This window comes from Erythrolamprus reginae, chromosome Z, assembly GCF_031021105.1.
Source record: "Erythrolamprus reginae isolate rEryReg1 chromosome Z, rEryReg1.hap1, whole genome shotgun sequence".
NCBI classification, from domain to species: domain Eukaryota; kingdom Metazoa; phylum Chordata; class Lepidosauria; order Squamata; family Dipsadidae; genus Erythrolamprus; species Erythrolamprus reginae.
The window spans coordinates 146,729,163-146,743,896 of record NC_091963.1 but is presented as its reverse complement, the minus strand read 5'-3'; the positions used below and the strand labels follow the sequence as shown (position 1 = coordinate 146,743,896).

The 14,734-nt window shown below is 46.2% G+C and overlaps 1 protein-coding gene across 8 annotated transcripts in view; it reads left to right on the top strand.

Moving 5' to 3' along the window:
* The window catches only part of RBM23 (RNA binding motif protein 23), a 125,637-nt gene extending 115,667 nt beyond the window's left edge, over positions 1–9,970 (top strand). For 7 of the 8 annotated variants that reach the window (XM_070729189.1, XM_070729181.1, XM_070729185.1 and 4 more), the window contains 7 exons: positions 144–296; positions 421–558; positions 660–725; positions 1,406–1,616; positions 7,804–7,905; positions 8,695–8,779; positions 9,012–9,970. In XM_070729189.1, the coding sequence (XP_070585290.1) occupies positions 144–296; positions 421–558; positions 660–725; positions 1,406–1,616; positions 7,804–7,905; positions 8,695–8,779; positions 9,012–9,015 (759 nt within the window). In that variant the 3' untranslated portion in view covers positions 9,016–9,970. Of the gene's footprint in view, positions 1–143; positions 297–420; positions 559–659; positions 726–1,405; positions 1,617–7,803; positions 7,906–8,694; positions 8,784–9,011 lie in introns of those variants that run through there. The other variant, XM_070729188.1, reaches the window with a different exon arrangement.
* The last annotated feature ends 4,764 nt before the right edge of the window (positions 9,971–14,734 follow it).

Sequence of the window (14,734 nt, the reverse complement as noted above, 5' to 3'; positions counted from 1 at the left end):
GGGATAGGAGGAAGGCAATATTGTCTACATTCATTGCCTTTACTTTATAAAAAATAAAATGTAAATCAATAAATAAACCCAGGCATGAGATATTTGACACCTCGGGCTCTTCCGCTAACCTTCTCCATTGTCCCTTGGGCCAGGTGCGTGACGTACGGATCATCTCCGACCGAAATTCCCGGCGCTCGAAGGGCATTGCTTACGTCGAGTTTTGCGAGATCCAGTCGGTGCCGTTGGCCATCGGGCTAACGGGGCAGCGCCTCCTGGGCGTACCGATTATTGTTCAGGCTTCCCAGGTTTGAAAACCTCTTTTTTTAAATAAAAGAAATCAACCCTTAAATCGAGGGCTACCTGCGCTCCTTTTTAAAAGGGTTATTTCTGGCTGGTTTTGACTCCCCCCTCCCAAATCTGTGGCCTTAGGCGGAAAAGAACAGACTGGCAGCCATGGCCAACAACCTTCAGAAAGGCAGTGGGGGCCCCATGAGGCTTTACGTCGGTTCCCTTCACTGCAACATCACCAAAGAGATGCTGCGCGGGATCTTCGAGCCGTTCGGCAAGGTTAGGAGGGACAGAGAAAGGGAGGGTTGGATCCCCAGAAGGGGGGGAATGTCTTCGCTTTCTAATGGGGTGGGGTCACCTCCTCTCTTTCCTCTCCATAGATTGACAGCATCGTGCTCATGCGGGACCAAGATACCGGACAGTCCAAAGGCTACGGCTTCATCACCGTAAGTTGGATGGATTTATTCATTCATTCAATCAATCAATCAATCAGTCAATCAGTTTTTATGCCGCCCTTCTCCTTAGACTCAGGGCGGCTTACAACATGTTAGCAATAGCACTTTTGTAACAGAGCCAGCCTATTGCCCCCACAATCTGGGTCCTCATTTTACCACCTCAGAAGGATGGAAGGCTGAGTCAACCTTGAGACGGTGATGAGATTTGAACCGCTGACCTTCAGATCTACAGTCAGCTTAAGTGGCCTGCAGTTCAGCACTCTGCCTGCTGCGCCACCCCGGCTCTATTTATTTTATTTTATTTTATTTATTTTATTCCCCCAGTGGGGCACAGCATAGACTACTAGCCTTATTTATTTATCATTTACTGATTTATTTAAGGGGGGAGGGAAGAGCACCTTATGCTCTGAAAAAATATGATAATCTCTTCTTTAAAAACTCCAGTAATGGAGCACTTACAACATTTGGTGGCAGGTTGTTCCACTAGTCAATTGTTCTCACCGTCAGGAGATTTCTGGTTCTTAGGTCTAAGTTTGCATCTCTCCTTGGTTAGTTTCCATCCGTTGCTTCCCATCCCGCCTCCTGGTGTTTCTCACCCACCCACCCACCTATTCCTTTCTTTGTGGCATGTCAAATAATTGGAACCCTTGCCTTTGCATCCCTCTCTCCAGTTCTCAGAAGCCGAATGCGCCCGCCGTGCCCTGGAGCAGCTGAATGGCTTCGAGCTGGCTGGCCGGCCCATGCGAGTAGGACAAGTCACCGAACGGCTGGATGGCACCACCGACATCACTTTCCCCGACGGGGCGGATGAACCCGACCGGTCCGCTTTGAGCTTGGGGACCACGGGCACCCAGCTGCAGCTGATGGCGAAGCTGGCCGAAGGTGAGGCTGCCTGGTGGGAATTTTGGAAGTGGGGAATGGATTCCGTGGCACATTTGGAAAGGCCCAAATGCAAGGGAATAATTCTTTTTGGGATCACAAGAATCCTCGACTTATAAATAGTTGATTAGATTAGATTAGATTAGATTAGATTAGATTAGATTTATTGGATTTATATGCCGCCCCTCTCCGCAGACTCGGGGCGGCTCACAACAATGGCAAGACAGTACATAGTGACATATCCAATACCCACCAATCCAATTACAATTTTAAGCTAAAAATTCATAAAAGCAACCCCAGAATATATAAAAAACAAGCACACAATCAAACACCAAAACAACATGGGCAAGGGGGAGATGTTTCAGTTCCCCCATGCCTGACGACAGAGGTGGGTTTTAAGGGGTTTGTGAAAGGCAAGGAGGGTGGGGGCAATCCTAATCTCAGGGGGGAGCTGGTTCCAGAGGGTCGGAGCCACCACAGAGAAGGCTCTTCCCCTGGGTCCTGCCAGACGACATTGTTTAGTCGACGGGACCCGGAGAAGGCCAACTCTGTGGGACCGAACCGGTTGCTGGGATTCGTGCGGCAGAAGGCGGTCCCGAAGGTATTCTGGTCCGGTGCCATGAAGGGCTTTATAGGTCATAACCAAGTTGGTTTAGCGGCTGCTCAAAGTAACGGCCACACCAAACAAAGAGACTGATGACCATTTTTGAACATTTTCCGCACGACTGTTGCCGCCAGGGGTGGTTTCTAATTCACTGCTGGTTCTCTTCCTCCCGCACCACGTGGCACAGTGCCGAAAATCTGCAAAACATTCTACCAAAAAAAGGCCGAAAACAAAATGGCAATGCACACACAGTGCCAGAAACTTAGCTTCTACACGTGCACAGAGGAAAAAATCTCGAAAGAAATATTAACCCAAAAAAAAGGTGGTGTTGGCAACAGAACCGGCAGTGAGATGTCAGCAACTGTTTGCTACCAGTTCTATAGAACTGGTATGAATAATAATTGAATAATTTAAATAAATAATTTATTAGATTTGCATGCCGCCCCTCTCCGAAGACTCAGAGCGGCTCATAACAGTAATAAAAACAGTATAACAATGGAACAAATCTAATAATAAAAGTTATATTAAAAACCCCCAACTGTTAAAAACCATACAACACATACATACCAAACATAAAATATACTGAACTGTGAGGAACCCACCTCTAGTTGCAGTGTCCCCACAGTCAGGTGATTTACTTTGGGATGCTTGACAGCTGGTTCATATGTATGGCGATTGCCATGTCCCAGGGTCATGTGCCCAACTTTTGCGACCCTCCGACGAGCAACGCCCTTGGGAAGTGCCAGCTTCACTTAACAGCCAGGTTATTGACTTAACAACAGTGATTCGCTTAGCAAATGTGGCCAGAAAAGTGGTACAACGGGGCAAACCTCACCTTAACAGTTGTCTCGCTTAGCAGCAGAAATATTGGACTCAATTGTGGTCGTAGGTAGAAGACTATGTGCGTTAAGCTACAAATTGAACATTAGTCACATCAATTAGAGCTGGCTGGCTTTGATTTGTTTCTTGGCCTCTTCCCTTGCGCATTTCCACTGTTAACCCAAGTACATCATTCTCCTGCCAGTCTTGCTTTTTTTAACAGCGAGTGATCCTATAAGGCAGGGGTCCCCAAACTTTTTACACAGGGGGCCAGTTCACTGTCCCTCGGACTATTGGAGGGCCGGACTATAAAAAAAAAACTATGAACAAATCCCTATGCACACTGCACATACCTTGTTTTAAAGTAAAAAACAAAATGGGAACGTGCTATTTAGAGGGGGAGAAGATCTGAAATTCGTTTATGTTTTGTTTTTAATTTTCTTTTGTTAACATCTGATTGGCTATACTGTACAAGGTTTTCTTGGCTTATGAAAAATGTATAAAGAAAGAAGGAAGCACTTTGGCATAATGGTTAATAAGTTAAAAATATAATTGGTGGTGTACTTTTTGAAGGAACATTAAGGAGGGAATTTAATTAAAAGAAAAGTATGTACCTGGATGACAAAATTAGAAAAAAAACCTTTTGCAACTTTTTTGACGATTGATATTAATTACTAACAAAATACCACATTTTATTCATGGAAAATTAGACGGTACACTGTGTTGTTTGAATGTATGTTGAGAGAAATTTTTTTTAAAAATCCCCCCCCCCAAAACAGTCCTTCCTTCCTCTGTCCCTCCATTTCATTCTTCCTTCCTTCCTTCCTTCCTTCCTTCCTTCCTTCCTTCCTTCCTTGTTCCCTCCATTTCTCCTTCTTTCCTTCCTTCCCTCCTTCATTCCTCTCCACTTCTCCTTCCCTCCCTCTCTTTCCCTTTTCTTTCTTTCTCTCTCTCTTTTCCCTATGCTCTGGTCACTCACTGGCGGGCTGGATAAATGGCCTCAGTGGGCCGCATGTGGCCCGCGGGCCGTAGTTTGGGGACCACTGCTATAAGGGATGAAGTGGGAGGGGAGGAAAAGAAAAGGTTGAGAAATGCTAAAAGGTTTCCTTGGCTTAACCTTGCTTCACCCATGTTCCGACCTAGGCTTTAATCACAAAGTCAGACTCCTTGTCCCGACAAAACCCCTTTTTATTAAGCAAATGTGAATTCCTCTTATTCACATCGAGCAAAAATCCTGGCCAAACAGTCTTTTTCAAAGGTGAATTTACAACCACTTATCAGGCTTGGAGAGCTGCCAGACTGATATCTTTTAAACGCAATGCTGTACAAGAAAATACTTGGCGAGGAGCCTCTTGAGAGTCACGAACAGATCTTCACACTAATTAAATGAACTAATTGTGTCCTGCACATTCTACTCCTCTTTATTCCCTATGGAAGGGGCCATTCACCTGTGCCGTTACTCCCAAGTCGGCCCTTGTTCCTTAACTGTTCCCTTCTCGTGGCAGCTCTGCCCATGCGCACATCAGGACCAGGCTCCAGCTGTTCTTACTGATAACTGTCAGATTGGCCTGGCTCCATCTCTGCCTCCTACATAGAGCCCTCGTCAAAGCCTTCCTCAGACCCCAGGGTTGGCCCATGTTCCTCCTCAACCTCCTCAGTGTCCGAGTCTGTTGCTGCTTCCGCTGGCTGGCCACAGCAGTTAGATTTTTTAAAGAAGTATAATTTTTGGAATCGGATGAATCCCATATACAGTGATACCTCGTCTTATAAAATTAATTGGTTCTGGGACGAGTTTCTTAAGGTGAAAAGTTTGTAAGACGAAACAATGTTTCCCATAGGAATCAATGGAAAAGCGATTAATGCGTGCAAGCCCAAAACTGACCCCTTTTGCCAGCCGAAGCGCCGGTTTTTGCGCTGCTGGGATTCCCCTGAGGCTCCCCTCCATGGGAAACCCCATCTCCGGACCTCTGTGTTTTTGCGATGCTACGATTTCACTGAGGCTCCCCTTGCTGGGAAACCCCACCTCCAAAATTCCATTGCCAGCGAAGCGCCCGTTTTTGTGCTGCTGGGATTCCCCTGCAGCATCACAAAAACATGGAAGTCCGGAGGTGGGGTTTCCCATGGAGGGAAGCCTCAGGGGAATCCCAGCAGCGCAAAAACGGGTGCTACACTGGGAATGGAAGTCCGGAGGCGGGGCATCCCAGTGGCAGCGGTGGGTTTGTAAGGTGAAAATAGTTTGTAAGAAGAGGCAAAAAAATCTTAAACCCCGGGTTTGTATCTCAAAAAGTTTGTAAGACGAGGTATCACTGTATTGTGTTTCCTCTACGAATGATATTGCATTGGCTCGAGAGATATTTGTCAAGACTGTCACGATTCCTGCTCGGTTTTGCAGAGAAGGCAAATGTGTGTTACCTGGAAACATAAGGGGGGAAAAAATATCTTAGTGAGTTATCTATAGGTATTCTTTGACTTACAACCTCAGTTCACCCTGGAACTTTCATTGCTAAGCAACGCAATGGTTAAGAGTTTTTCTCATGACTCTGCCTGATTTTATAATCGCTTTTGGTCACGGTCATTAAGGGAAACTAGCTTCCTCCGTTGTTTGTCAGAAGCGGGGGAACATTGCAAACGGTGATCGTGTGACTGCGGGACACTGCAGCCATTGCAATACACGCTGGTTGCCAAGCTGTTGTGGCTTGTCAGCCGCCAGCCCCTCCGGCAGCTAATTCGGAATAGGAGGAGGCATGGAAGTTAGGACAAGCATCAATTGGAGAGCTCCAGGGAGGAAAAGGGAATAGAGCTGGAGAGAGAGAGAAAGAGAGAGAGAGGTAGCGCTGGGCTGTCCCATCAGCCTCAGATGGGGAGTCAACAGCTCCAGGTCTGGAGGTGGATGGTGAGGAAGAGGAGGAACAGCTGGGTCCTATGCCCGACACGCAGATGCGCAGAGGAGAAGAGAGCAGAGCAGTGGAAATCTATGGGCCGGTCCTTGGAACAGAACAGCCACCGCTGCTAGAGAAGCCCCACTTTAGCTTTGGGGATGAAAGGCAGAGGGCAGAGATGAATAGATGTGTCAAACAATTGTTCACGTCCCTGTCTGCCAGCCACCGATAGGCCAAATGTCTGAATCCTGTCGGGAAGTATATTGGAATCCTTTCTTGGAAATACTGCTGCGCTGAGAGTCAGGCACCTTCCGGAGCATGTGTGTGTGCGTGAGTGTGTCTGAGAAAAGAATGATCGCACCTTCCAGGACTTTGGTTACAAGTGTGGAGAGAGAGAGAGAGAGAGAGATTCCTGGTGCATTGGAGCCATTTCAGGAAGAAACAAAACGAGTTGCGCTTTTCACAGGCTGCTGTATGAGATACACCCTTCGTCAGGGTTGCTGGTGCTCCTAAGAAAGGGAACATTTTGTTAAAAACAGCATGCTGATTGTGTTTGGGAGTCGGATCAGAACACAGGTCTTGCAAGTCACAATCCTATAACACTGGACACTACAGCGGTTCCAATAAACAAATATCTGTAACTCGGGATTGATATGACAAGCATGCTTGTTTTTTTGCAGACATTTTATTACCTAGCTAGATAGCCTCATTACCGCTAGTAACCAGCACTGACAATATTACCTAGTTTGGGTAATGAAACTTGGAAGAAAAGAAGCAAGCTCAAGAGAACCCCCAAGGACCCCTCACTGCAACAGTTGCAAGTGCGAAGACTGATCCTAATAAATCCCACTGTTGCGATTTCGAACAGTTGTCAAACAATTGGTTGTACATTGAGGAGTGGCTCCATTCCATCTTTTGCGGAGCATTTTGTTGTGGCTGGTCCGTGTCCGGTTCAGCTGACCACGAATTTTGAAGCTCAAGAGATGGATGTGTGTTAGTATCCTAGAACAGTCTTCTTGAAATCTGAGCCTGAAAGTGAGAGTGATGAAGAGTTAGAGACTGTAGCATCCCCCAGTGTTGGCATTAAGTGAGTCAGAAGAGGATGGGGAGGAGCCCCTGTTAGATGCAAGAGTGAGGACGACGATGTCCAGGCAGGAGTACTTGAGAAGGAAAAGGTCTTTGTGTTGGTAGCTCTATGGGACTCTTGGCCACGCCTTGTCCTTATATAAGCGGCAGGCTTGGGAGAAGTGGGGTGGTGAAGACAACGTTTGAAAAATGGCCGTGTGTGAGCTCCAGAGTTCCAGGATCAATTTATGCTTTTAGATTGCTCTAACTCATGTAATCTGCATCTTCTGAAAAGACTCTGGAGAAACTGTAAGTCCAGTTGATTGACAAAGTCACTGCAAAGGAATCCTCCCTAATGAGTTTTGGCTTCCGACCTGTTCTTATCTCAGAGGTTATTAAACTGGGAAACACTGCCAGAATGGACTAATTTTGATTTGAAACTATTAACTATTTTTCACCTGAACTTTTTGTAATCAATATACCTTTTTTTCTATCATGCTTCGAATGTGTGTGTGTGTTTTAATTTGGGTCATTGGCCTGCCTAGATAGAACACATTTCACCTCCTTTCTTGACTTCTGGAGAATTGGGAGAGGTGACGGTCAGGACTGGACAACTTCAATTAAAGGTCTTCAAATGTGACTTCAAATGGGCTCCCTGTCTGTCATTGGCAATATGGCAGGGAACTAGAGGGGCGGGGGGTTAGAGAAGATGACATCAGTGCCCATAAGTCACAGCTGGAATGCTCTCACCTCTAGCGCCTCGATTGCGGCATCTTTGTTCTTCCATCCCCAAATAACTCGTCTTATATTTGGCTCCACACAGCAGGTTCTGGGATCCCACTGACCACCACAGCAGCGGCTCAGGCCGCGTTTCAGCTGAACGGAGCGATCCCTTTGGGAGCACTGAATCCAGCTGCTCTGACAGGTAACGTGGGTTGTGGGGGTGTCCGACCTGGACCGAAAGAAGCAAATTGGGAGTGGTCCCCGAGGATAGGGGAAGCACATCGTAGCAGCCCTGGCCTCGACGGTTTCTCAACCTCAGCGATTCTTAAGTTGAGTGAACTTCAACTCTAAGGATTCCCCAGCCAGCAAATCCAATCTCTGCAAATTTAAAGTGAATGGACTTCAATTCCCACAATTCCCTAGGCAGCAAAGCTGGGTCAGAAATTCTGGGAGTTGAAGTCCACAAAAACATAGAAACATAGAAGTCTGATGGCAGAAAAAGACCTCATGGTCCATCTAATCTGCCCTTATACTATTTTCTGTATTTTATCTTAGGATGGATATATGTTTATCCCAGGCATCTTTAATATATGTTATATATGTTTATCCCAGGCATCTTTACTGTGAATTTATCTACCACGTCTGCTGGAAGTTTGTTCCAAGGATCTACTACTCTTTCAGTAAAATAATATTTTCTCATGTTGCAAGGTGGCAATTTGCTAAGCTGAGGAATTCTGGGGATTGAAGTCTACGCATCTTAAAATTGGTAAATTGCTGGCTTGGGAATTCTGAGAGTTTGAAGTCCACAAAAAGGTGGCCAGTCAGCTGGACACTTTAAGATGGGCGGACCTCAACCCATCTTAAAGTGGCCGGCTGACTGTTTTTTACATTATTACACCAAAGATCACTCTAATTTAGCATCTTTTTTTCCCCCCATGGGAAATTATTCCTGGGGTCCCTAATGCCTTTCTCCCCCCTCTCTCCCCTATAGCTCTCAGCCCAGCATTGAATCTGGCTTCGCAGACACTGGCCTCGCAGTGCTTCCAGCTTTCAGGCCTTTTCAGTCCCCAAACAATGTAAGTCACTAAAGAGCAAAATCTGGGGGCGGAGGGGGGGGAGGAGGTTGACGGGAAAGGAGATTTTTCATCATCCTTTTCCTTTTGTTTTCCGCCTTGTTTCCCTGTGCAAATCTTGAGTGGTGAGGCGGAGGCATAATAGAGGAGATGGAGAAGGAGCTTGGGGAGGGAAGGCACGCAGAGTGGAGAGGAATGTCACTAACCTTTTGTTGTTTCCCCCCTTGTTTTCCAGGTAAGGCCGCCCAGTCCTCCCACCCTTCCCGCCCTCCCTCTCCCACGGAGCATCGGAGGAGGGAACGATCATCTCCACAACATTACCGCCTCACCTGACAGCCCCTCGCCACTGCCCTCCCCCCATTGGATCCAAGCCTTGGGGGGGGGAGATGAACTTTGAAGGAATGCTCCCTCTTTGGGGACGAGGGAGGGGAAAACCCTTCTTGACATGAACTTTGATTTTGTTCCGAACTCCCCTCCCCACCCAGCACTGTGGAAGGGAGGAGGAAGAGCTTGTATTCTGACCTTGCCCTTCCCTCTTTCTCCCTCTTCCCTCCTCAAACCGCAATTGGAAGAGAGAGGCATTATCTCTCCCTACTTCACAGAGACTGGAGGGACCTCCTCCCTTTTCTCTCCCCCCGCCCCAAAGAGGTGGAATTGCAGTATCTTTTCCTCTTGGTGGGGTTTTTTGGGGGGGCCAGGAAGACCCTTGGCTCTCACCTCTCCCTCTCTCTCTTCCCCTTTCCCTTGCTCTCGGATCAGGCTGTGAGTCTTTGCTTGGATGGCTTTGGGCGGTCCTCGCAGCCACAATGGGTCTATGTGCTCGTGCGCGTTGTACAAAAAAGCCAGAGAGGCACAGACCTGGCGGGAGGCCCACACGGTGTATATCTCTTCTCTCCTTAATTTGTAAAGAAGGCTACATAACCCATGGAGGATCTTGGGTGTTTATTGCCCCTCTTCATTTTTTTTTCTCAAATCTCTGTCTCCTCTCCCCCCCCCCCCCCCATTCTTGGTGTTCCCCTTTTTTCTGGCCACGCCTGTTCCTCAGAGTCCTTCGGAGACCCCCTTACCCCCCTCCACCCCTCCCCTTTCCAGATTTTCAAAGGTGTATTTTGGTTTTACTTTTTATCTCTTTCGATCTCCCTCTTTTTTTTTCTTTTGCTTATAAATGAATAATTAAAAAGTCACAAAATGGAACTGTGTGTTCGGCTGCTTTTTTGTTTTTCAAGGAGGGTGGTGGTGGGGGAGAGTTTTTCCGGGGGGAAAAACCCCTTTAGGGTGAGGCTAAAATACTTGGGAAGGGAAGCGAGTCCAAGTAAGAAAGGAATCTGTAGTTCCTTATTTGGATCAATACTGTATTTCCAAAATCTGTCTCCTTCCTTCCTTTCTTTCTTTTTTCCTTCCTTCCTTCCTTCCTTTCTCTCTCTCTCTCTCTCTTCCATCCATCCATTTGTCATCACCTATATCTCTATATCAATATCTATTCATCTGTCTTTATTATCTATATATCTCTGTCTTTATAACATTTACATTTTATATGTCTTCATATCTATCTATCTTATCAATATACCGATATATTGTCTATCCATCTCCATGTCTCTTTATGTCTCTTATCGTCTGTCTTTAGATCTAATGTCTCTATGTCTGTCTTTTATCTCTGTCTCTTGAGTTCCCTCAGGGACTACCTGAGGGAACTCAACGAATACAAATCACCAGGGCCAGACGGACTTCACCCCAAAGTCCTAAAAGAATTGGCAGACACCATAGCTGAACCACTCCTCCTCATCTACCAAATATCCTGGATCACTGGAGACCTACCGGAAGACTGGAAGCGAGCTGACGTAGTCCCCATCCACAAAAAAGGCAAAAAGACCGACCCAGGTTACTACAGACCAATCAGTCTGACCTCTATACCTGGAAAAATACTGGAGAAAATAATAAAAAAACAACTTACCCACTTCCTAGAAACAAACAAGATCATATCCAATAGCCAGCACGGATTCATCAGAAACAAATCATGCCAAACCAATCTCATATCATTTTTCAACACCATAACCAAGTCAGTTGACCAACGCAACTCAGTAGACCTCATATACTTGGATTTCAGTAAGGCTTTCGATAAAGTCGACCACAATCTCCTAATCCACAAACTAGAAAAAAATGGAGTAGATTACTACACATGTAGATGGATAAACAGTTGGCTGATCAACCGCACCCAACGAGTTGTCCTCAACGGCACCAAATCCACATGGAAAAAAGTAGACAGTGGAATACCACAGGGCTCTGTCCTGGGTCCTGTACTCTTTAACATCTTCATCAACGACCTGGACGAGGGAATAAAAGGGGAACTAATAAAATTTGCAGATGACACCAAGCTGGCGGGGGTAGCCAACACCCTTGAGGACAGGCTCAGAGTACAAGAAGACCTAGACAGACTATCACAGTGGGCCCATACCAACAAAATGAGGTTCAACACCGACAAATGCAGAGTCCTCCACCTCGGCAAAAAGAACCCTAGACATACATACAGCCTGGGAGATACCCCACTCAGCAGTAGTGACTGCGAAAGAGATCTTGGAGTCTTGGTGGACAATCAACTAAACATGAGTCAGCAATGTGCAGCAGCAGCCAAAAAAGCCAACTCAATCCTAAGCTGCATCAACAGAGGAATACACTCCAAGACCAGGGAAGTACTAATACCACTATACTATGCCCTGGTCAGACCCCACCTGGAGTACTGCATCCAATTTTGGTCACCTCACTACAAAAAAGACATCGAAACTCTGGAGAAGGTGCAAAAAAGAGCAACCAAAATGATTAGGGGACTCGAAACCAAGACTTACGAAGAGAGATTGAGAGAACTGGGCATGGACAGCCTAGAAAAAAGAAGGTCTAGAGGGGACATGTTAGCAGTTTACAGATACTTGAGGGGTTGCCACGGTGAGGAAGGGGTCTCTTTATTCCCCAGGGCACCAGAGGGCCGGACGAGGAACAATGGTTGGAAGCTGACCAAGGAGAGATTCAACCTGGAAATAAGGAAGAACTTCCTGACGGTCAGAGCGATCAACCAATGGAACTGCCTGCCAGGGGAGGTGATGAACTCCCCAACTCTGGACACACATTCAAGAGGAGATTGGACTTCCATTTGGCTGGGGTGCTGTAGGGTTTCCTGCTCAGGCAGGGGGTTGGACTCGATGACCTAACGGTCCCTTTCAACTCTATTAATAAAATAAAAATAAAATATATCTAGCTATCATCTGTCTTTATTTCTCTTCCATTACCTTCTATATCTTTTTATCTATCTATTGTCTCTATGTATATATCTATCTCTATGTCATGCCCTCATCGGAGTTTGAATCAATATGGTAAATGATTTAGCTTTACTAGATAAATGGTCAAAGCAATGGAAACTGCAGTTTAATGTTTCCAAATGTAAAATAATGCACTTGGGGAAAAGGAATCCACAATCTGAGTATTGCATTGGCAGTTCTGTATAAGCAAAAACTTCAGAAGAGAAGGATTTAGGGGTACTGATTTCTGACAGTCTCAAAATGGGTGAGCAGTGTGGTCGGGCAGTAGGAAAAGCAAGTAGGATGCTTGGCTGCATACCTAGAGGTATAACAAGTAGGAAGAGGGAGATTGTGATCCCGCTATATAGAGCGCTGGTGAGACCACATTTGGAATAATACTGTGTTCAGTTCTGGAGACCTCACCTACAAAAAGATATTGACAAAATTGAACGGGTCCAAAGACGGGCTACAAGAATGGTGGAAGGTCTTAAGCATAAAACGTATCAGGAAAGACTTCATGAACTCAATCTGTATAGTCTGGAGGACAGAAGGGAAAGGGGGGACATGATTGAAACATTTAAATATGTTAAAGGGTTAAATAAGGTTCAGGAGGGAAGTGTTTTTAATAGGAAAGTGAACACAAGAACAAGGAGACACAATCTGAAGTTGGGGGAAAGATCAAAAGCAACGTGAGAAAATATTATTTTACTGAAAGAGTAGTAGATCCTTGGAACAAACTTCCAGCAGACGTGGTTGGTAAATCCACAGTAACTGAATTTAAACATGCCTGGGATAAACATAGATCCATTGTAAGATAAAATATTGGAAATAGTATAAGGGCAGACTAGATGGACCAGTAGGTCTTTTTCTGCCGTCAGTCTTCTGTGTTTCTATGAATCAGCTGACGAGAGAGCGGGAGAGTGGCTCCATTTGCTGTGAAGGAAACGGGAAAGACAAAGTCAGGCTGGGCAGAGCAGGGAAGAGGTAGAACAAGGGAGAGGGATTTCAGATGAAGACCAAGGCCCACCCCCTCCTCATCCTGGGAAAGAACGCAGAAGAGAGCAACGTGGGAGGAAGAAAAGGGCCCCGTTTCCCTTCAGAAGGCACACCTGGGGATGGAGTTTAAAGGAAAGGAAGCTGGGAGGGGCGTTTGTTGGGAACAAATGCTGAATATATCTGGTATTAAGAGTTGTGGCCTTCATTCCTGGCATTGCGCCTGACTTGAAATGATTGCCATGCGACTGCTTATCTAGGATTGCTGGAATTATTGCCATGAATTCTTCCCTTTTGAGACTTTATCTTGCCCTGCTTGTCATTTTGCTTACAGTGTTTGGACTGGACTATCTGGTCAGAAACTGCTGCAGGTTTGTGAGACAGCTTTTCTCCAGGCCAGAGAGTAAAGGGAACATTGGGGGCAAAGTTGGTGCCAATAAAGGGAATTGTACCAGTTCGCTGGCTGTGTTGCCTTTGCGCCCTGCCCCAGGTCATCGCCCCCTGCCTTGCTCTTTTCCCCACAGAACTCTTTCCATGGGGAAACTATTCTGATAGCCAGGAGTCTCCTCCCTTTCGCCCCAACTGTCCACAAGCAAAAGCTATTCTGAAATACAGTCCTCAAACGTACGACCACAGTTGAGACCATTGAAAACTCCATAGAACATTGGGAGCAGAATTTCTAAGCAAATCAATTGCTGCAATGGACTGTGGCCAATTTTATCATCATTTATTGCCATGGTTGCTAAGCAAATCATTGCAGTTGCTAAGTGAGTGTACGGACGTTAAACAAATGTACTTCATTCTCCCCCTGCTGACTTTGCTTTTGGGAATGGGCTGGCAGCAAATCTTCAGTTCATTTAGTAACTTTTGCCTAAGCTAGGAAGTTCCAGGAAATAACTTCACACACCAAAAGACCAGCTGGGAAAGTGTAAGATGAATATACAGTGGAGGGTGAAAGTATTTAGTCAGACACCAGTTTTGCAAGTTCTTCCACTTAAAAAGATGAGAGAGGCCTGAAATTGACATCATAGGTGACCTCAACTATGAGAGACAACATGAGAAAACACATCCAGAAAATCAAATTGTCTGATTTTTAACTAATTTATTTGCAAATCATGGTGGAAAATAAGTATTTGGTCAATAACAAAAGTTCATCTCAATACTTTGTTATACTGTATATCCTTTGTTGACAATGACAGAGGTCAAACATTTTCTGTAAGTCTTCACAATGTTGGCACGCACTGTTGCTGGTATGTTGGCCCATTCATCCATGCAGATTTCCTCAACAGCAGTGATGTTTGGGGGATGATGCTGGGCAACACGGACTTTCAACTCCCTCCAAAGGTTTTCTATAGCAGTGTTTTTCAACCAGTGTGCCCCAGGACACTAGTGTGCCACAAGACATGGTCAGGTGTGTCGCGAAACTCAGCTTCCGAGACTGGAAGCTGAGCTTCTTCCGCGCGTTCTTTTTCGTGTCTTCCTTCTTCACAGCAGGTGAGTTTAGGGGTATCAGCAGCAGCGGCACTGGGAAGTAGCCGGGGGGCAGCGGCTGCAAGTGGGAGCTCCAGGGCGGAGGCACCGGCACTGGCAGCGCCCCACCCGGTTGGAGCTTCCCTGGCTGTGTTGGCATCAAGTGACCGTTGGGGCTTGGCAGGGCGGCAGCGGGAGGGCGATGGCA